The sequence below is a fragment of the Benincasa hispida genome, chromosome 9, assembly GCF_027475165.1.
Source record: "Benincasa hispida cultivar pf3 chromosome 9, pf3_genome.v1.1, whole genome shotgun sequence".
In the NCBI taxonomy this organism is placed as follows: domain Eukaryota; kingdom Viridiplantae; phylum Streptophyta; class Magnoliopsida; order Cucurbitales; family Cucurbitaceae; genus Benincasa; species Benincasa hispida.
The window spans coordinates 19,629,800-19,651,492 of record NC_143486.1 but is presented as its reverse complement, the minus strand read 5'-3'; the positions used below and the strand labels follow the sequence as shown (position 1 = coordinate 19,651,492).

General features: G+C 35.3%; 2 protein-coding genes across 3 annotated transcripts; one reads left to right on the top strand and one right to left on the bottom strand.

Annotated features, from left to right (window-relative positions):
* Positions 1–2,086: 2,086 nt before the first annotated feature.
* Positions 2,087–5,500, bottom strand: LOC120087191 (protein DEHYDRATION-INDUCED 19-like). The gene is made up of 5 exons (XM_039044097.2): positions 5,181–5,500; positions 4,928–5,070; positions 3,991–4,068; positions 3,585–3,841; positions 2,087–2,459 (listed from the first exon to the last, which is right to left on the bottom strand). Exons 1-5 carry the CDS (start codon positions 5,257–5,259, stop codon positions 2,351–2,353), a joined length of 666 nt encoding a protein of 221 aa, XP_038900025.1. The 5' UTR covers positions 5,260–5,500; the 3' UTR covers positions 2,087–2,350.
* A 5,081-nt stretch (positions 5,501–10,581) lies between these two features.
* LOC120084731 (syntaxin-42-like) lies at positions 10,582–20,983 on the top strand. 2 transcript variants are annotated; one of them, XM_039040552.2, is made up of 8 exons: positions 10,582–10,968; positions 17,997–18,270; positions 18,831–18,920; positions 19,250–19,327; positions 19,674–19,745; positions 19,824–19,889; positions 20,003–20,083; positions 20,738–20,983. In XM_039040552.2, exons 1-8 carry the CDS (start codon positions 10,778–10,780, stop codon positions 20,843–20,845), a joined length of 960 nt encoding a protein of 319 aa, XP_038896480.1. In that variant the 5' UTR covers positions 10,582–10,777; the 3' UTR covers positions 20,846–20,983. The 2 variants fall into 2 exon arrangements, with proteins under 2 accessions (XP_038896480.1, XP_038896479.1); XM_039040551.2 differs by having other exon boundaries at positions 10,633–10,968; positions 17,994–18,270.
* Positions 20,984–21,693: the final 710 nt, after the last annotated feature.

Below are 21,693 nucleotides of genomic sequence, written 5' to 3'. Positions count from 1 at the left end.
TGTTTGTTCTATGTTAAATCTAGGGCCTTATTATCATCAGCTAGTTCGTGAATTTTATGTGAAACTCTCGTGTCAGTTTGATGTTTAAGGTAGCCTTGATTTCATAAGGGTTCACATGAGAGGGCACTATTTTGTTTTTTTCAGTTACTGTTATCAACAAGTTTATGAATAGACAAGTTCCAGAAGATATCATTGAACAGAGACCCTCCATGTTAGATCTTGTTTTTGAACTTACAAGAGGTGTAAAGTGCGTCTGGCCTAAGAAGGGACAATTGCCTTGTTCTGATCTCAATGTGAGATATGTGTTGTTCCTAGTGTCCTTCCTCACACAAATATGGGCTCTCTATTACGTTGGCAAGTCTTTTGTTCCAAATTGGCATAGAGACTCAATTCAACTATGAAGTCTTTATTCTCAATCAAATCAAACGTCATATTGGCTTGCAAGCCACTAAAGTTCCTTTATGCTTTCCAAGGCTTATTTGTGGTATTCTTCTGGCTTAGAAACCTAACCTCCTGACTGACTCAGATTCTCTTGTACCTCTTCCCCTACCTTGTCTTTTAGTTATCGTTTATATCAAGGGAAACATATCCCTGATTTGGTTCACAACACAGTGCCTTCCTCTGAAAGTGGCCTGACTAAGGAATTTCTTTTGACACCTTGTGGGAAAAAGGTAATGCATGTTTTGGCAAATGAGTCAAGGGATTTGGGAGTTTTACTTCAAAAAAAAATTATCGCAAAGCCGAGGTAGATGACATGTTGAACCTTTTTCATGGTTCTATGGATGCTTTTGCTCAGGGTGGCACCTCTCGTCTCAAGATGAGGATGTGAATATTTGATGCCTCCTATTTTCTCCTTTTTTTTCCCTTCGTTTTTTTAAGCATGACAAAAGGGGGAGAACAGTTTGTGTTGATTTTGGTGACTGCTTGTTTGGTTTGGTTAGTTGTGCTTTGTGTTGGTTGATCTTTTGTTGGTTTGTTGTGATGATTTCTATTTTTTTTTTTTTTTTTAATGATGTTGTGATATGTTCTTCGAACTGTTATGAACTATTCAAGTGATTTTTTCTGTTGATTTTGTCTTGATTGGTTGTGTGTGTCACTTCTTTAGAAAATACTGCCAAATGGAGAATTTGTTAGATCTTATGTAGTTGACATTATTTGTTTAAGTATTGCAGATGTTTTTGGAGTTGTCATTGCATTTGCGATTTCTAGCAAAGAAATGTTTCTCAAAAATGCAAAAATTGCAAAATTCTTTCCTTATTGGGATTTTCCTTCTTCTGCATTATTTGCCGATCTTTTTCTTGTTTAGTGTGCTACTATTTTGGAAGTTAGGGTTGCTCTTCCTTGTTTCCGCTATGCAAATTTAAAGAACAATTTGTCCTCCGGTTTATATTGGTCATTCTATCTTTACAAGAACAACATTGTAAGTGTATCGATTGTGTAAGAACGAGCGAAATGCATCACTCAAAGACATACTCCGTTTTATTTATGTTTTGTGTATCTCAATTCATTTCAGAAAGGGTTCTCAGCGCTTGGGAGAAGTCCAAAGTCATTCGAGCTAAGGGGACTTCTTAAAGGAAAAGATACAATTCCAGTGAGAATGAGTCGCAAGACTTGAGAGAAACTCAAACCTTATAGAGAAGAAGTCTTGATCTTAGGGGAGCCTAAGACATTCTTCACTGATATTCTCACTTAGAAGGAGCCTAAGTTTCCGTGAGAGAAAGTCTCAAACCTAAGGAGAGTTTAGGTGTACGATTAAGTGATAAAGTTGTTTGAAATTCATTATAATTGTGTTATCATTACAGATAAGTACTACTTTGTAATAGTTTATCATAATATTAGTGAAGTTATCTTTATTGGACACACTACCCCCCAAGACATCGATGGCTTACACCGAACTGGATTTCCAATCTCTTGTGTTCATTTATCTCCTGATTATATCTTGTAATTATCGTGTGGAATGTTGTGACATTATAGGTAACATAGTTATCTTGTAGTAGTTATCTCCATTCTTATTTCCAAGAAGCTTGTTAGGTTGAATCATGATAATGATCTCGAGTCTCGAGTAAGGATAACTTCGTAAACCAGATTTACTTTTTCTATGCAAGCTCATTCTCCTTGACTACCAATTACTAATCTTTGAATGAAGAACACCAACTGCATTTCCCTAACCAGGAAAATAACTTGGATAATGCTTACACTTTCTAACTATATTTACTAACCCACATTAATACACTGAATTCCTACATCATGTTCTCACAAAAGTAATATGGACATTGAAATAAAACACTAATCATAATAGCATTTCCTACAATTTTGATATAACTTCACTCTTCTGCCTTTCTGCTCTCTATTATAAATCATCGCCTAGGATGACGGAGAAAACTAACCCGCGTACAAAGTCACATCTCCGAGTCTTCTCTTCTTGGTTCGTGTCAGGTATGGAAGATAACTGAACATCCCTGCATATGCACAAACTTAATATTATTAGGTTGGAGATACTGTTATAGGATATGGGGTATCTCCATCACAGAAGTTATAGACTTGCTAAGATTGCTAAGACTGTGGGACGAGCAAATATAACTCGATTTTTCGACATGAAAAATGCAGAGCAATTTAAGGCCATTTGTTAAATGGATCCAAATGCCAAGCCATGAAATTGATACAGGTTACTTTACAGATCATATGACAGCATAATTCCAAAATTGCAACAATCAGTCTGGCCCTTGAAGGAAAATGGAAACTGAAATAGAATTGCACCGGAATGGAACTAAATATTCATTAATTTATGCATTTGTTCTGATCTCTCATCTGACATTCACCCCCCAGAATAAAGCAATATATTTTAGTGCAAAAGCACTCTCAACATGAAAAACATTAAGGCATGGATACTATTATACTACAGGTATCAAACTTTTAGCATAACTAAATATAATTCTAGGCATTATCACTATAATTGTCCAAAAGCATTTTTATTAGAAGGAATTCTCCCCAATTTGTTCCATCAAGCAGAGGGAGAATTTGAGAGTTCCCCCCCCCCTCTTCAAGTTCTCATACAGAGAGCAAATACCCCCCCCCCCCCCCCCCCCCAACGGGCCAACACCACCTTGCATATTTTCCTCACACATGTTACCACCCCCTCTCTTCGCATGCTTACATACATACACACTAGTAATTCAGGGCTATCATGGATGGACTTCAACTCCTACATTATTAATGGATTTTAGTAATACTATATTTTAGTGATGCAAGTACCATTTCCAAGGCCTCATCTTCCACCCATAGTAGAAAAGATATGAGCTATGTACCACCAATGAATTGATATTAAGAGAAGTTTATAACATCTGTAAACATATTGTCACGCTCACAACGGTAACTCAAGTTTAACTAAAGCTCATAGGAACAAGCAAAACGTATCTGATGTCTACAACAACAATTTTAAACAACCAACCAGAATGCATACCTAAGCAGCAAAAATCATAATTCTGGTCAAACAGATGATGTAAGAAGTGCATGATTTTCAAGTCAGATTAAAAAACATCATATATTTATATAACGAGACATTTAGAAGTATATTTGTGTTTTACCCTTCAGACAATGTATTATCCGCATCTTTTTCCTCCAATTTTTCTTTACTTGAAGGTTCGGCCGGAACAGTTTTAGACTCATTGCTGACAGGTGCATTGCATAAAAATGACAACAATGGATCAGGTGCCATCTTGGAGGTTGAATGCAGTGAAGAGAACCCCGAAAGAATTCTTATATGATCATCTTCTAACTCTTTTCTCTCAAAAGAAAGACTTTGAGGAAAATCGTCTTTGTGGAATTTCAATCTTTGTTGACTGTAACCTCAAGTTAAGGAATTCAATTCATAGATTCCGGTATGCCATGGATATAAACAAGAAACTGAACAAAATACTCCAGAAAAAAAGCTGAGAGCTTTAAAAAATTGCAGAAACTTAACAATATCTAAACAATGAAAGAAAAGGATATATTAAATACATCTCCATGCTGCATCGTTATATGTCCAACCATATTCTCTCCCACGTTTGTAGAACAAATAGGGCATATCTGAAAAGAAACGAAAACCAATTTTGTGAAAAAGCACAAAAAAGACAAACTAATTTCAAGCAGAAACCAATAAACAAGCTTTACTTACAAAAGAGGATATAAACTACTGCCCAAAAACAGTTTCTAAACTTCTGTCATTGATACTAACATAATAACCAATAACCATAGACAAACATTCTTGACTAGAAGCACGACAAGTACTGAAGTACAATATCCAACCAAGTATATCTCGGAATTGAAAAATATAAGCAAAATATCACCAAGGTATCCAAGCTAAAGGCAACCATAGTAATATAATGTTCCAGGTCAAACCCAATAGAATAATCCATTAAGCAACAGTGCAGTACCAACATCTCATTTACTTGAAAGATGATAGATTCTATAAACAGTGAATAAGAGGATAGATCAGAAAGAAACTTCTGATTCATGAAACAAGTTTCCAACAAAAGCTTAGAATGAAAAGACTTGCATAAACATTAACAGCCGACAAGCTTATGCCTTGAACTTGTAGTTCATAGTTACTCAAGATAGTTACTCAAGGAAGAAAATCAAGCATTCTGCAAGAAATGACTGCAGTCTATAGCCATCAATGATATGTTAGAAATATAACTGCCACCAAATATCGAGTGTTATCCCAATTTTCTACTGCTTTAGGTGCTATTATCAAGTAAGGTTACTTCACTTAACGACGCTAGACAGATAAGACTCTCAAAACTTTGCCTCAACCATTAAGTAAGCCAAGAGAAAATATCATATATCAAGGAAAATATTCTCCTACTGAAACTAGGGGAACCGAATAAAGGAATTTCAAACTTAAAAACGCTTGCTTCCAAAGTTAGAAATTAGCGTTTTTTCTTACCCCAAAGTTGGCTTCTACGGGATGCTCGTCATCAATATGGCAGCATAGCTCAACCAAATCAAATTCCTCTGGACAAAACGGGCAAGGATATTCCGAATTCAAATCATCATCCCCATCCACCTCCTCGTAATCAAAATAAAAATCTAGAAAAAACCAAACAGTAATCATTTTAAACAAAAACCCACAAAGCAAAACCCCAAATAAAAACCTAAACAACAAATCATCGGTAAATTAAGATCGAGACATGACTCACGCGACTGGGATTTAGAGCTCCTTGAAGCAGAAGCAGAAGCAGAATCAGAGAGACCATAACTATAAGCTTCACTATCCATTCTCAGATTAAACAAAAAAGAAAACCCCAACACGAATTCGATTCAGGGAGCTGAATCCGTTCGAAACTTAGATGAATTCTTCAACACGACTTCGCCAAGACCTCTTAATCAGCACTGCGTTGGTGGGTTTGGAAAAATGAAGAACAAATTAACTATGATTGAAGAATTTATAAGGTCAATGAGAGATTGGGTTCGTGATCCTTAGCGAACACGATTTCTGACTCTAACACGACCAAAGAAAAAAGAACTCCCGCGTTTTATCATTAAAAACTATTCTCAATCTCTCAACAACCAGGGACCGACGATTTTGGATTAGGACTTTTATTACTCTTTTGCCCTCGGCGTTTCTAAATATTACTGGAAATTTCCCTAAAAGTATTTTGTTGGGAGAAAAGGTAGTAGGGTTATTATTGTCTTTTTCATTCCTTTGCCGTCTTAAAACTTTTTTGTAATGACATTTTTTTTCTCTCTCAATAAATGATGTCCCAGATGATAGTGTCGTGAGTGGAATTGAATCTCTAACTTGTATACATATTTAATTTGAGATAATCTATAATATAGATTAAAATTCTTTAAAAAAAAGATATGTTTTAAAAATAAAATAAATATTTAAAAGTTATCTTTACAACTTGTTTGTTTTAAGGTATTTACGAGTCTATCTATTTAAAAAATATTGATTTTATGACTTGTTAACTCCCTACATTGTAAAAGAAGGTGAAGTTCAATAAATTTCCAACATCACACATCTGAATAAATAATTTCACTCTTGCTAATTTTTTTAATCTCTTTTTAGTAAAATGTTTAATAGTATTTGTGGTGAAATCTTCAAAATTTCAGAATAATTTTAAGTCTAAATTTATCAACATTCTAGTTCCTTTTATTTTAGCATATAAAAACTTTTAGAATGACTTTTTTAGTCTATAAAAAAGATGAGATATGGATGGTTATTTTATCATGAATCACTTGATATTTAAATAGTGGGAGTTTATTTTGGAAAAAAGTTTTAAATATGGTGATTTTAAGGGTGTTTTTATATTAACTTTTCAACTATATAATTTTAAAAATAAATCATTTTGAAAAAAAATGGTTAGACAACCACTAAAAATGGTTTAAAAAAATATTTTCAAACTTTATTTTAAATAATTTTTATCAAAAGAGTTTAAATAAAAATGTTTCTTTTGAAAAACCCTTTTTTCTCTAATCAAATCATTAGTTATTTGTTAGTACAATAGAATGAAAATTTTGAATTAAATCTTCTAATCACTAGCACATTTTATATGTCAATTGAATTATCCTCGTTTTGTCATAAATATTTTGATCTACCATCATATAAAATGAACTAAATCAAATTATATTACATAAAAAGGTTGTTTTCAAATATAGGAAAATAAACCAAAATACTTATAAATCTAGCAAAATTTTATTATCTATCGACGATAGATTATCTGTGTCTATCATGACACGTATAGATACAAATACTAGTCTATCGCTGTCTATCACGGTTTATCACAGATAGATTGTGGTATTTTGTTATTATTTATAAATATTTTTAACAGTTTTGTCATAAAATATTTTTTCTACATAGAACATCCCACACATGGGAAAAGTAGGGGATGTACTCCGAGGCTCACAGGAGTTGATAAAATATATATTTTATTTTTTAGTAGTGGGGTCCACCAAACTCCTTAGGCTAAATAAGAACTAGAGTTTATAAACTCCTACTTCCAATTCTTTGGCCCAAACACAGCCTATAATTTTTTTTTTAAAGAAAAATTGGTGAAAACGGGCAAAATTTGAGAGGTCCTTCGGATTTATGTCAAAAACTGAAAATAATAAGAATTTTAACAAAACGTGTGCCGCTCATTTGACATCCACTTTTATAATACCGTATTTACCCCTAGTATGGTCGGCTAGCAACATTATTGAATACAATATAATTGTTATAGTATGTATCAATTTTGAATAGAAATACAATGTAAATGGGAAGCATGAGATTTCAACCAAACGGATTCAAGAGAAAAATGTGACACATTTTTTTGACCAATTTGAATCTCGAATTGGCAGTTTAATATTTGATTTGATTTGATATAACCATTTTTCGAATTTATTCAAAATGAATCAATCTTTAACTTGTATATCTCCATTTTGGTTTTTATTTATACTAGATCTTCAAATTTTAGATTATCTTATTAATTTTTTATTATTTTAAATTTGTATTAGTATATTTGATTCCGACTAAGATTTTATTAATTATTTTATACTTATCATCATCAAACAAACGATATATTATATTCAAATTTTTTCATTTTTCATTTTTTATCACGTTTGATTACTTATCATCTTATTATATTATTGTATCATTTTATATTTTTTGATATACACTTCATTTTATCATTATCTAAAAAAAGTAATCTTTTTTTTTCCAAACAAGTAAGTAGTCATTTTAATCTTTTTCTATTTTTGTTATGGCTCTACTACGAGTAAGGATTATTTTCAACGTTAAATGGGATGAAAGTTCATACTATCATGATTATTGTATTGTTAAGACTTCTATTCCATCCAATTCATCCTTCCAACAATTTGTTGATTATATGCAAGGTAAGCTTTTTCTATCTTCTAATTTCTCTTTATTTTATTTGATATTGTACGGTTCCAACAAATCGAATCTTATTCAAATTGTTGAAGATAAAGATGTTTTGTGGTTGATGTTGGTTTTATCAAACTTCCCCATAAGGATGTATGTGTAGTTGTTGGCACATGAGTTAGTAGGAATAGACGACTCCATCCAACAGTCTAATCGTAATATTGAAATAATTGATTTCCAAGCTTTTGAAAATACAATGTATAGTGAGTTACTTCGTCTTCATCTTCACTGTTGATAATTATTGGGACTTGGGTCTTTGTTTACTTTTTTTTTTCTCCCACTAATTATTCCAGTAGCCATCAATCTTTCATTGACTCTAGTTAAAAAACGAAGATAAATAACTAATGTTTTGTTTCTTTTTTAAAATGCTAAAAAATATTATTTTAAAACAATTTGGTAAATCTTTAATCATTTATGAAAAATAAACAACTCTATATATTATATCCAAATATTTATGTTAAGCCCTTATTTCTTATCTTTAATCGTGTAAACAATGTAACAGATTAAAGTGCACGGATTGGTCTCCCTATTTGTGAAAAATTATGTGGTACTGTTGTGAAAAACCTATGGTATTGTCGATTTTTCTTCTCCCACAATAAAGATTCATTGGACCTATCCTTTTGCTCACAAAAGAATCAGTTTCTGGTTTCCTTGCAATGGGATCAATTTTGATTTTCCTGAACAGATAAACAAGGACTAGAGAAGAGTGAACATTAGAAGGTGAAAGCTTCGTCCATGATTTATAGTCACTTACCTTGTGGCAATGGAAGCGATTCTCTATTCTATTTGTTAGTGTTGATGCGAATGGACAGAGAGATTTTGTGGTGTGTTCTTGAGTAGAGAGGTTTTTTGGTTGGTCGCCCAAACAAAAAGTGATTTCGTTTTTCACACTTTTGGTGTGTCTTGATTTCCGCCAAGGCAAGTAAAAATTTCCTAATTTATTTTGTTGTGAGATTAGAGTTCTTTGTATGTTTGGGATATTTTTTGTATTTTGAGTGCAAGCCTTGGTTTGTATAGCAATCATATCAGGTTAATCATATCAGGTTGGTGTAGATTTGAGGTTTGGTAGCCTGTATTGTTTACCATCATAATTATGTTTAGTTATAGTGTATTTGTTGTTTTTGAACGGTTTAGAAACTCTCTAGCTTCAATTTGTGAATGTTGGGTCTTTTATTTACGTAAAAGTAGTTTTAACAATTTTGCATTACTATTTTTCATTATTCAATTCGATTTTTTCATTTTCACAATTTTAAAAATATCTTGCTCTTTTTTCAAATGAAACCTTAAATTTTGTCATTTATCTGGTCAATCCAAATTTTAGTTTGCAACTAGAAAATTTTTGACTCAAAAATTGGTTATTTTGGTTTCTACAATTAACTTTCAATATAGCATTGTATTTTCAACTTTTGTCCATTTTAATTTTCACAATTTTGAAATGTCCATTTTAATCCATACCCTATAAATAGGGTATTCACTTTTTTTTTTTTCATTTTTTTTTTTGTATATTTTTTGGATCATATTCAAGCACAACAATATGCCGAATAAATTTATCGGAGATGTAACCTTAACTTTTTATTGCGATTTATTTATTTATTTATATTATTATTTTTATATGAACTAAAATGAACATCTTAAAAATACACCAACTAAGCTAAACAAAAGGTTCAGATATCAAAATGACATTTTAAAATTATTTGGACCAAAATAGAAAAAAGGACTAAATATAAGTTTAGTTATTAAATTTTCAGATTTATGTCTATTTAATCAATGAATATTTCTATTGGTTTCTAAACTTTTAAAGTATCAAATATTGAACTTCTGATTTTGTGTCTAATAGATAATTGAATTTTTAAAAATGTCTAATAAATTTTGAACTTTCAATTTTAAGATTATGAAATTCTCAAACTTATAAGTTGCCTAATATATGTTGCTGCCAAATTTCGACGAGGCCTCTATGTGACAATGACGGTAAGTTTGTAATTAAGGGTAAATTTGTAATTAAGAAAAGATGTAGCAAGAAGGAAATTTTAGTGTGAAAATGGACTTACTTCACCTAATGAGTCATCCTCCCATTTATAGAATTCTCTTGACATAACCTTTTTCTTTAGGATTTTCGAGTCATCCTTTTAGCCCTAAAACCTTCTCTTTGGGCCTAACTCCTTGGGCAGCCCCCATTTGGGTGCATCTTCATTGGCTCGGCCTCGACATGGGCCTAGGGCGAGCCTTGTGATATGGGTCGCCGCCCATGTCATTTTGTTTCTCCAATCTCTATTTTGATTTGGGCTTCGTCTTTTAGCTTATCGCTCTATCATAGTTTTCATTCTTTATATTTATACCCCTAAGCCAAAATAGTCCGTAATATATATATCACAACTTGAGGATTTGATTAGATATAAAATTGATTTTATAGGTAGTTAATCATTTGCCAATTTATTTATTTATAAATTGAATATATCAAGACTATTGGATAAAAAATTGAAAAATTAGGACCGACAACAAAATTTAAAGGTTAAAGATTTATTAGATATAAAATTTAAAGTAAGACAACTCATCAAACATGTTTAAAAATTAAGGGACAAAATATTAGACATAAAGTTACGAGAGTTTAATTAAAAAAGAAAAAAAGAAAAAAAAAATCCACGACCATAAGCCCAATTACGAGAGCCCATTCAACATCCAATGAAGGCCCGCCTGAATCCTGATCTGATTACTTCCGGCGAAGGTTAACGTGTAAAACCTCCACGAAAATTCTCCGCATTCAATTATTCAATTAATTTAATTTTTACGCAGAAACTGACTCGAATTCATCGATTTTGATCATTTGAACTCTCTATTCTCTAATTTTCTTGATTCTCTCTTCGGCTGTTTTTTCCCATGGCGACAAGGAATCGAACTGCACAGTTTAGAAGGCACAGGGACGCTGTGAAGAGCGTCCGTGCGCCTTTATCTTCCTCCGCAGCTGGTTCGAGCGGGCCGGTTATTGAGATGGTGAGTTCATCTCTTCTTCGTTCAAAGCGCTCTTCTTCATATGCTCCTCTTAGCACTGAAGATCCAGGTCCTTCGAGGTATATATTCCTTTTCTCTCCTAACATTTCTCCCAAAGTTGAAATTTCCTCTGTTAAATTCTTTCCTTAGCCATGCGGAGTATCAGGATGGAAAATTGAACTTCTGCTGTGAATTAGAACTTCTTACTTATTTGCGCCAGGGAAGTTTTCTTGAATCAAATGCTTATCTGCGACATTATTTTGCTAGAATAGTTCTGGTGAAATTTTGAACAGTAGATAACCGGACATTATCAACGTATTCTTGCTTTTTTTCTCCTTCCCATACCTACTTGGGGCTCTCACTTAAAATGTTCTAACTTTGTGCCTTTAGGAATTCTTATCGACGCATGCATAAGAGATTAGAAAGGAAATACAGAATTGGGAAAATTAATGAACGGATGTTTATCTATGCTTTAGCTCTGTTCATTTATGTTTTGAAGATGCTTCAGTTTTGTCACCGAGTAGAATAAATTCTCCTTTTGTATTATACATTTCTTGCATCAAATGTATTATGTATTTTGATGAAATATAGAGAGGAAAAGAGGAAAAACAACACACAGTTACGTGGAAATCCTAGTACAGGGAGAAAAACCACGGTATAGAATTCTTTCTTATTAGTTAATCTGATACCCAAAGTACACAGAAGCATAACATATAAATAGACAATAGGAAACCATAGAGGCCTACAAAATTACATAAATGCCCTTAGGTTAATAACCCTATTTTCAACACTCCCCTCAAGTTGGGGCATAGATATCAACAAGGCCCAACTTGCTTACAATAGTCAAAACTTTGTCTTAGTAACCCCTTTGTAAGCACATCTGCAACTTGCTGATTTGAAGGAATATAAGGGATGCATATGTTTCTACTGTCCAGTCTCTCCTTAATGAAATGTCTGTCAATCTCTACGTGTTTAGTTCTATCATGTTGAACCGGGTTATTTGCAATACTGATGGCAGCTTTGTTGTCACAAAACAATTTCATCGGAAGTTCATTATCTTGTTGGAGATCAGATAACACTTTCTTCAACCATATTTCTTCACATATCCCCAGACTCATGGCCCTATACTCAGCCTCAACACTACTTCTAGCAATGACTCATTGTTTCTTACTTCTCCAGGTGACTAGATTACCCCAGACAAACGTACAATACCTAGACGTCGACTTTCTGTCAACAACAGAACCTGCCCAATCAGAATCAGTGTAGGCTTCAATAGATCATTTATCGGATTTTTTGAACATCAGTCCCTTGCCAGGGGTTCCTTTCAGGTACCGAAGGATACGTTCAACAACTGTCATATGATTCTCACAGGGAGCCTACATAAACTGACTGACAACACCTACTGCATAAGAAATATCTAGCCTTGTGTGGGACAAGTAGATCAACTTTCCGACCAATTGCTGATACCTCTCTTTATTAACAGGAACTCTATCATTTTTCTCACTGAGCTTCGCATTGTACTCTACAGGTGTGTCAACAGGTTTACACCCAGTCATGCCTGTTTCTTTTAGTAAGTCCAGAGTGTATTTTCGTTGAGAAACTGAGATACCTTCCTTTGATCGAGCCACTTCTATTTCAAGAAAGTATCTTAGCTTACCGAGGTCTTTAATTTCAAACTCTTCGGCCATCTTTGTTTTGAGCCTCATAATCTCATCATCATCTCTAGATAGAACAATATCATAAACGTAGACAATAAGAACAACTATCTTACCTGATCTCGACTTTTTTGTAAATAGAGTGTGATCAGAATGCCCCTGAACATGCCCCTGTGCTTTCACAAATGTTGTAAATCTGTCAAACTAGGCCCTTGGAGATTGTTTCAACCCATATAGCGACTTTCTTAGTCTGCACACCCTGTTTTTGAACTGACTCTCGAATCCAGAGGAGGACTCATATAAACTTCCTCTTCAAACTCCCCATTCAGAAACGTATTTTTAACATCAAATTGGTGTAGGGGCCAATCCTTATTTACGGCAACCGACAAGAGCACTCGGATAATGTTTAGTTTTGACCACGGGAGAAAAGGTTTCAGAGTAGTCCACTCCATAGGTCTGAGTAAAGCCTCTTGTAACAAGCCTAGCCTTGTACCGATCGATCGTCCCATCTGACTTGTATTTTATAGTAAACACCCATTTGCATCCAACTGTCTTGTGCCCTTCAGGTAGAACCACCTGTTCCCAAGTTCCATTCTTCTCGAGAGCTCTCATTTCTTCCATAACAGCAGACTGCCATTTTGGTTTGTCCATCGCAACACTTATGTTATTTGGAACCATCAAAGTGTCCAGACCGGTAGTGAAAGCTTTGAACTCAGGTGCCAGATTGCTATACGTCATGTAACTGTGCATAGGATATTTAGGACATGAACGAGTGCCTTTCCTTAAAGCAATAGGAAGATCGAGCGAGGCATCACGATCCTTCAACTCTCCAGGCTTTTCACCATGATCGGTTATCTGTGTATCAAGAATTTCAGTAGTATCCTCCACATCATCATTAACCGGTATAATTTCATTCTCAGCTGTCTCCTCTTCTGCCATACTTTCAATATTACCACTTCCTTCGCCCTTATTCTGCCTGCAATTGTCAGTCTCCGTACACACATCAACATCATTAGTTTTAGGAATACACGTGCCTGGATCTGATGGCGGGTCTAACTCATGTATTGGAGCCGGCGGTTCTGGTTCGACAGGTGACATTACTACCTTCCTAAGATTCTTCCTATAGTAAGTTATCCAAAGAACTTGATTGGTAGGAAGGACCGAGTCGTCATGCTCAGAACTGGGACTAGATGAAATATGAATAGGAGCTGACTCTAAGGGAATAGCATAAGAGGACCAATTAGTCTCTCCACTCATGTTCTCCCCCTGAAGATGACTAACAGGGAAGAACGACTGATCCTTGAGGAAGGTGACATCCATGGAGACACAGTATTTACGAGATGACTGATGATAACACTTATACCCACGTTGGTGAAGTGGATACCCAACAAAGACACACTTCTGAGCACGAGGAGTAAATTTTGTGCGGTTTGGACCATGGGAATGAACAAAGGCAATGCAACCAAAGACCCGAAGGGGGACATTGGAGATTAACCGAGTGGTTGGGAAGGATTCTTTAAACAGATCCAAGGGAGTATGAAGGTTAAGGACACGAGAGGGCATCCGATTAATAAGATGGGCAACAGTAAGAATGGATCCCCATAGATATGACGGAAGAGTGGCAGATAACATAAGTGATCGGGCTACTTCCACCAGATGACAATTTTTCTGCTCGGCTACTCCCTTCTGTTGCGGAGTATAAGCACATGAGCTCTGGTGGACAATACCCTTAGAGACAAGAAAATCCCTGAAGGAGGTGTTGAAGAACTCTCGCCCATTATCACTCCGTAAAATTCCAATCTTCGCATTGAACTGAGTCTCGACAGTTGTATAAAATTGTTGGAAGATGGATGACACCTCAGATTTGTCAGTGAGGAGGAAGACCCAAGTAAGGCGAGTGTGGTTGTCTATAAACGTGACGAACCAACGTTTACCAGTAGAAGTGATAATTGGTGAAGGGCCCCAAACATCACTATGAACAAGAGTAAAAGGACTCGAGGATTTATAAGGCTGAGATCGAAAAGGAACATGATTTTGTTTGGCACGAATACACACATCGCAATTTAAAGAGGAAGTATTAACATTGCGAAATAAATGCGGAAACAAATACTTCATATATTGAAAATTTGGATGTCTTAAACGGAAATGCCACAACATAAAGTCATTTTCAGAAGTAGAAAAATTTAATGACATAAAACCAGTTCTATGATCATCTCTAGAGGAAGCATCTTTAGAAAGGAAATAGAGTTACCTATCGTGTCGAGCAGTGCCAATCGTCATCCCGATTTCAGATCTTGAAACAAAATGGAGTCAGGTGAGAAAATCGGCTTACACTTCAGATCCCTTGTAATTTTACTAACAGATAACAAATTATAAGAGATTTTAGGCACATGCAAAGTATCACACAAAACTAAACCGTCAAACGGAGAGATATGACCTTTCCCTGCAACAGGGGCAAAGGACTCGTCTGCAATTCGAATACGCTCATTTCCCGCACTCGGGTTGTAAGAAATAAACAGATCTGAAGTGTTGGTAGGATGATATGTGGCCCCTGAGTCCACAATCTAAGGTTTTTTTACCATTGATTTGATACTAACAAGCCCAAATGAAGGAAAATTACCTGATTGTGCAATAACACTCACCCCAACCATACTCAAACTGTTCTTACTGTCAATTGAAGACTGCTTCTGAGTATGTTCATCTGCTGAGTCACTCACTAGGGCACGACCAGTGTTTGATTTGTCATGAGACTGTCATCGTCTGCTGTTTGGGGGTCTCCCGTGAAATTTCCAACACTGGTCCTTTGTGTGCCAGGGCTTCTTACAGTGCTCACACACAGGAGGGAGTTTTTTATCGCCATCAGCACTGGGTGACTTTGCAATGAAAGCAGTTGCATTAGTTGTAGTAATAGGGTTATTCATGGCGCATGACCAATCCTCTTCCAATCGTATTTCGGAGCAAACTTCTCTAAGAGAGGGTATAGGACGTTGGCCCAATATTCGACTACGGACAACATCGAACTTAGGATTTAACCCTGCCAAGAAAACATACACACGGTCTGCTTCTTCAAGTTTCAAGTATTGGGCCCCGTCTTGCGTGCAGTTCCAGACAATCTTTCGACACAGGTCCATCTCTTGCCAAAGCATTGATAATTTGTTAAAATAGGATGTAACATCCATGGACCCTTGTTTGCATTCATGGACCTGCTTGTGAAGTGTATATAGTCGAGAACATTCGGTCTCTTTGAGTATAAATCCCGTGCAGCCTCCCAGATATCCTTGGTGGTTGCAGTATACAATAATGGTTTGTCTATTTGTGGTTCCATAATATTAACGAGGATAGAACGTAACAGCGAATCTTCCCCTTTCCAGATCCGTTCTTGAGGGTTGCCTGGGACCAACTTTGGAATCTCCCCCGTCAAGTACCCAAATTTGTGACGTCTTTCCAAGGCCATTCCGATCGATTGAGACCAGGAGAAATAATTTTGGCCATTTAATTTTTTTCTTACAAAAAATCCTGTAGAGTTGCCTATCGAGCCAGATAAATAAGAAGCATTTGGCAAAATAGAGAACGAATTTACCGAATTCTCCGAGTAGACTGGTTGAACTGGTTGGGGATTTGCGTCGAGAATCGTATCCAAGTCTAAAAATTTTTTTGTTGGAGATAAGCCAACCGTTATCGAACGTCATCAGGGCATTGGGTCGAGCAACGAGGGGCTGAAAAAGAAGCAGCCACCGACGGCTAGACAGATGTTGCCGGTGGCTGCAAGTGGTCCTCGTATCTGCCCGGTGCATAAGGTGGCATCAGCTGGTTCGAGCGGCTGAATGGCTCGATTGGCACCTGGTTTGACCGACTGGAAGGCTCAAACGAAGTACTTGACGCAGACGACAACACCCTACTGCTATGGCGATCGATCAGACCTGGCGTGGAGGATTCGAACGGCGCGAGCGGCGTGGACAGCAGCAACCCATTACTGGACTCGATCGGCTTCGTCTCCGTTCGACCATCGAAGGCAGCACCTCTCTGGTATTGATCTCCGATCGTGGCTTCTGTCTGGTGCAGAGACTCCCATCGACTACGGCTCTCCATTGACGGCTGGCCTCGACTCTCCATTGACTGCAACTGGACGGCTGAAATCAGCTCCGGAAGTGCTGCTTGAAAGCATTCCTTTATAGCCGCTTGAATGGCTGTCTTCATGTCAACACTTGACGTTCCATCGGCTGAAGAAGACTGTGGTTGGTTCTCTTCCATGACGGCTAGGGTTTCGTCGCCAGCTCTGATACCATGATGAAATATAGAAGAGGAAAAGAGGGAAAACAACACAGTCCTGTGGAAACCTAGTACAGGGAGAAAAACCACGGTATAGAATTCTTTCTTATTAGTTAATCTGATACCCAGAGTATACAGGAGCATAATATATAAATAGACAGTAGGAAACCCTAGGGGCCTACAAAATTACATAAATACCCCTAGGTTAATAACCCTATTTTCAACATATTCTACATTTTTGGAAGTTATTTTTCTGAATCCACAATCAGTTTTTTTTGTGTTCCGCATTCGAGTCTACAGATATAGATACGAGACACGAATAGGACAAGGCGACACGCCCTTTTTAAAAAATCTAGGGCACAATACGATAAGGACACTTTATTAAAAGTAAATGGGTTGATACATTTATATGCTTAGAAAATTAGTTTGATGTATTTTACATTCAAAATTTATTATTATTGTCATATATCTTTTTAGTCTACTCAATAAGTGTTCTATGCACGTGTAACACCTTTGTTCCATCAACAAGTGTCGGATACGTGTCCGACACTTCTGACACGCCAGCCAAATCAAAGTGTCTGTGCTTCTTAGATATGAGTACACCATTTATTTCTGGTATCTCAACAACTAGTTTTAGTTTTAGGAAAGTATCATGTCCTCCAATTATTATTATTATAAAGATAATTGGAATTGGACTTGAAGATTTGTAATTCTTCAAGCTGTTTGACATAATCAGACCTCAGCAGGAAATTTCTTAGTGCTTTGTTCTCTGCTTTAGGATGAGTTGCAAATGAGAAGTATAGGTCTCTTATGACGTTTCATTAATGGACTCTGAATTTGGGAAGGAAACGCCTCAGCAGGAATTTCTTGTGCCTTTTTCTTCGCTTTAGGATGAGGTGCAAATGACAATATAGGTGTCTTCTCGATGTTTCATTAAGGGACTGGGAATTTGGGAAGGAAGGAAACGCTCGCTGAGAAAATGGTGTCAGAGAGTTGAGGTTAATGAATTTACCAAAATTGCAGGATACATTCCAACTGGTTGAGAACTACCGGGAATTTCAGTTTTCAACTTAGAATGAATCTGCTTAGAATCCGAAGTTTTCTGTCTGAGTATGTGACATATGTTTAGCAAAATATTAACTCCTACCCTCCTGACTGTTAATATTGTATCTATGGTGCAGCAGTGACGCATTTATGGTGGGTCTACCTCCAGCTTGGGTGGATGATTCTGAAGAAATAACTGTTAATATACAGAAGATTCGTAGGAAGATGGCAGAGTTAGTCAAAGCTCATTCTAAAGCTTTAATGCCTTCTTTTGCTGATGGAAAAGAAGATGAGCATACAATTGAGGCACTTACGCTAGAGATTACCAATCTTTTGAAAACCTCTGAGAAGAGGTTGAAGAAAATTTCTAGTACTGGGTCCTCAGAGGATATTAACATAAGAAAAAATGTCCAGGTATGCTTGAACCTCACTAAATTTTGTGCTTATGGTAACCATTTCGTTTTTAGTTTTTGATTTTTGAAAATTAAGCCTATTTCTTCCTCATTTATTACAATGATTTAATCTTTCTTAAGTACAATGGTTGAATTCTTAGCCAAATTCTAGAAACAAAAACAACATTTTAAAAGCTACATTTTTTAGTTTTAAAAATTTGGCTTGATTTTTTAAACTATTGGTAAAAATAGAAAACAAAGGACTAAATTTAGAAATGAGGTAGTGTCTATAAGTTTAATTTTCAAAAACAAAAATAAAAAACAAAATGGTTATGGAGGCTAAATAATTCGATTTTGGAGCTGAGTTATTGTTCATCTTTTGGTATAGTTTGTTTATGTCATTACATTTTTCTAGCTATTGTTCATAGTCTTTGTTGTTGGACCCTTTTTGTGCTGCGGGGAAACTAATGTATAAAGTTCCAACAAACCTTTCACCTCCCTCAAGTGCTTCTGGATTCTGTTGTTCGAGCTCTTTTGACAGTTTGTTCCTTTTTGTGATGATTTGACTCCTTTTCTTAACAGCGTTCTCTTGCTACAGAGCTTCAGAATCTTTCAATGGACCTTCGTAGAAGACAGTCAATGTATCTGAAACGTCTGCAGCAGCAAAAGGAGGTTAGTTCCTTGTGTTCACAATGGATGTTTAAAAGTTTTGACTTGGAAGTTGGCATATTTAAAATGAGTTTCATCCTTTTGTTCCCACTCCACAGTTTTCTTATACTTCACATTCGTCTATTGAAAATGGGTTACATATGGGAATAAGAAACTGCTTTACCATTTTGAGAATTCTCTCCCCATTACATTTGTTCTGTTCGTCTGTCGTTTAGGGTTCTATTCTTGGTAAAATCTGTAATTTGGTGAATAGTAAGTAATTTTTCTGGAGCCATGTCAATTGAAACACTGTTCTTTTTAGTAAGTGACGCTTAATTACTTTTGTATTGCAGGGACAAGATGGAATTGATTTGGAGATAAATCTAAATGGAAACAGAACTGTCCAGGAGGATGATGGATATGATGAATTTGTATGTGCTCATATCTTTGGCTACTTAGGCATATTAAGACCGAAATTTTCTCCTGCAAGGGATATTCGAAAACTCAAAGCACAAAATAACATGTTGTTTTAACTCCAATGTTTTTATGATTGCCAAATCTTTTTGGGTGTTCCATGTGATAAGTGGATGGTGCTTCAGTCTCCCCCTATTTTATAACGGTTGATTTCGTTATTCACATGCCTGGGCTGAATGTCTTATTGTTTTGTATGCTTGGATAGCAAACTTTCGACTGATAATTCTTTTGGATGTGGTTTTATGGTACAATATATCATTATCTATCACTTCTCTTTGATTGGTTCTGTTGTGTGGGAATTAGGGAACCAATGAAAACCAAACGATGACATTAGATGGGCAGCACATTCAGGGAAGGGAGAAAGAGATTAAACAGGTTATGGAAGGTTCTTGAAAATCCTAATCGCGAGACTAACTATTCACAATGTGATAAATGTATCCTTTTACCGTGTAGGTTGTGAAATCGGTAAATGAGCTCGCCCAAATTATGAAGGATCTCTCAACCCTTGTTATAGACCAGGTTAAAACCCATACTCTTTTAACGTGTATTAAGCGTTTTTTTCCCTTTTTTTTTTTAACATGATCATCAATCAGGGTTTACAATCCACTAATGAACGATGTTGATTCTATCAGGGTACCATTGTCGATAGAATTGACCACAATATTCAGAATGTTGCTGCTTCAGTTGAAGAGGGCTTTAAGCAGCTACAGAAGGTCTCTCTCTTTCAAAGAAAACTTTCATTTGTGAGCGAAAAACTGAGATATCATATAGTTCCGTTTGATAACCATTTGGTTTTTAAAAATTATGTTTGTCTTCTCACAATGGTTTTCATATTTTGTAAAGAAATATCAAAACTTGTAACTAAATTCAAATTTCAATAACACTCTGAAAAAAAAAAAAAAAAAACAGGGGCACCTCTTTGAACCATAACCATCTTTCGGCTGACCTAGCATCCTTCGTCCCTTGGGATCAACCAAGATGTAGTGGAGGAATATTCACCTGTTGTCTATCGACTACTTCTTTTGGCCTGATCTTAGGTCCCGACTCACCCTCCATGAACAATCCTTGTGGAGGAATCCTCAATTTTCGAGACATTGGATTCTCACCAATGTTTACATCACTCAAACTGACATCCTCACTTCCACTTCAAGTTTTTGAAAACTATACATTTTCATTTTGAAAACATTCTTAAAAAGTAGATAACAAAACAAAGATCCCGTTAGTTAGGAGTAGTGTATATAAGCTTAATTTTAAAAAACCAAATGATTATCAAATGGGATGAGCTTAAAAATTTCATTATTGGTGATTTAATGATGATTCTGGGGAAAGTATGAGACCTGATGGGTTGGATGTTTTGGCATCTGCAGGCAGAGAAGAGTCAGAAGAATGGAGGAATGGTAAAATGTGCAACAGTGCTGGTTATTATGTGTTTCGTAATGCTGGTTCTGTTGATACTGAAGGAGATCATTATGTAACTAATGTTTTACCTTTTGGCTTATCGCTGCTTAACATTTTGAGAACTGTAGGCAGCCAATCAGCAGATGCCTTTCCTGTTGTGTATTATTCTCAAAGTTTTGGAATGTGGCATTGTAGAAATCATTTGCTTTGAAATATCTCATTACCTTGTTCGTTTCCACAACTATGAAAAGCAAAGTTTTACTCAAAAATAAAAATTTCAGTTTTGTCATTAATTAGTAAAACAAATGTGTACAGAAAAACTGGATAATGTGTTTGTATACGGAGAGGAAAAAGTTAGTATAAAATGGGAAGTCAGGAACGTGACATATCATTCATTTAAAGATGCTTTTGATATCTAAACTTTCACAAAAATGACAATTTAATTCATAAACTTTAGTTAGTAATTCATAAACTTTAGTTAGTATTGATTAAGTTCATGTATTTTCTAATTAGTAACAACTTAGTTAGCTTTTGAATTTTAATAAGTAAAAGTTTAGTCTTTCTAATTTACAATTTATTATAATTTAGTCACTATTTTGAAAATATTATTATGACTTAAATTGATTGAAAATCAAATTTATTGAAAAAATTTTAATGAAATTTTTTTTATGTATATAGATTCATAAATTGATTGAAAATCAAATTTATTTATAATCTATAAAAATTAAGTTGTAACTTAATAAGAATAAAATTTTATTCCACTAACGGGATGAGTACATGTATGGCGAGAAAAACATGCGCCTGTTTATAGTATTAAAAAATAATTTCATAAGATCTAAGTTTAGAGAAAACAAAATATCGAATGGGTGCATTTTCCACTTACGGGTGAGATACATGTATTTAGAAAATACACTTTGTTGACAAT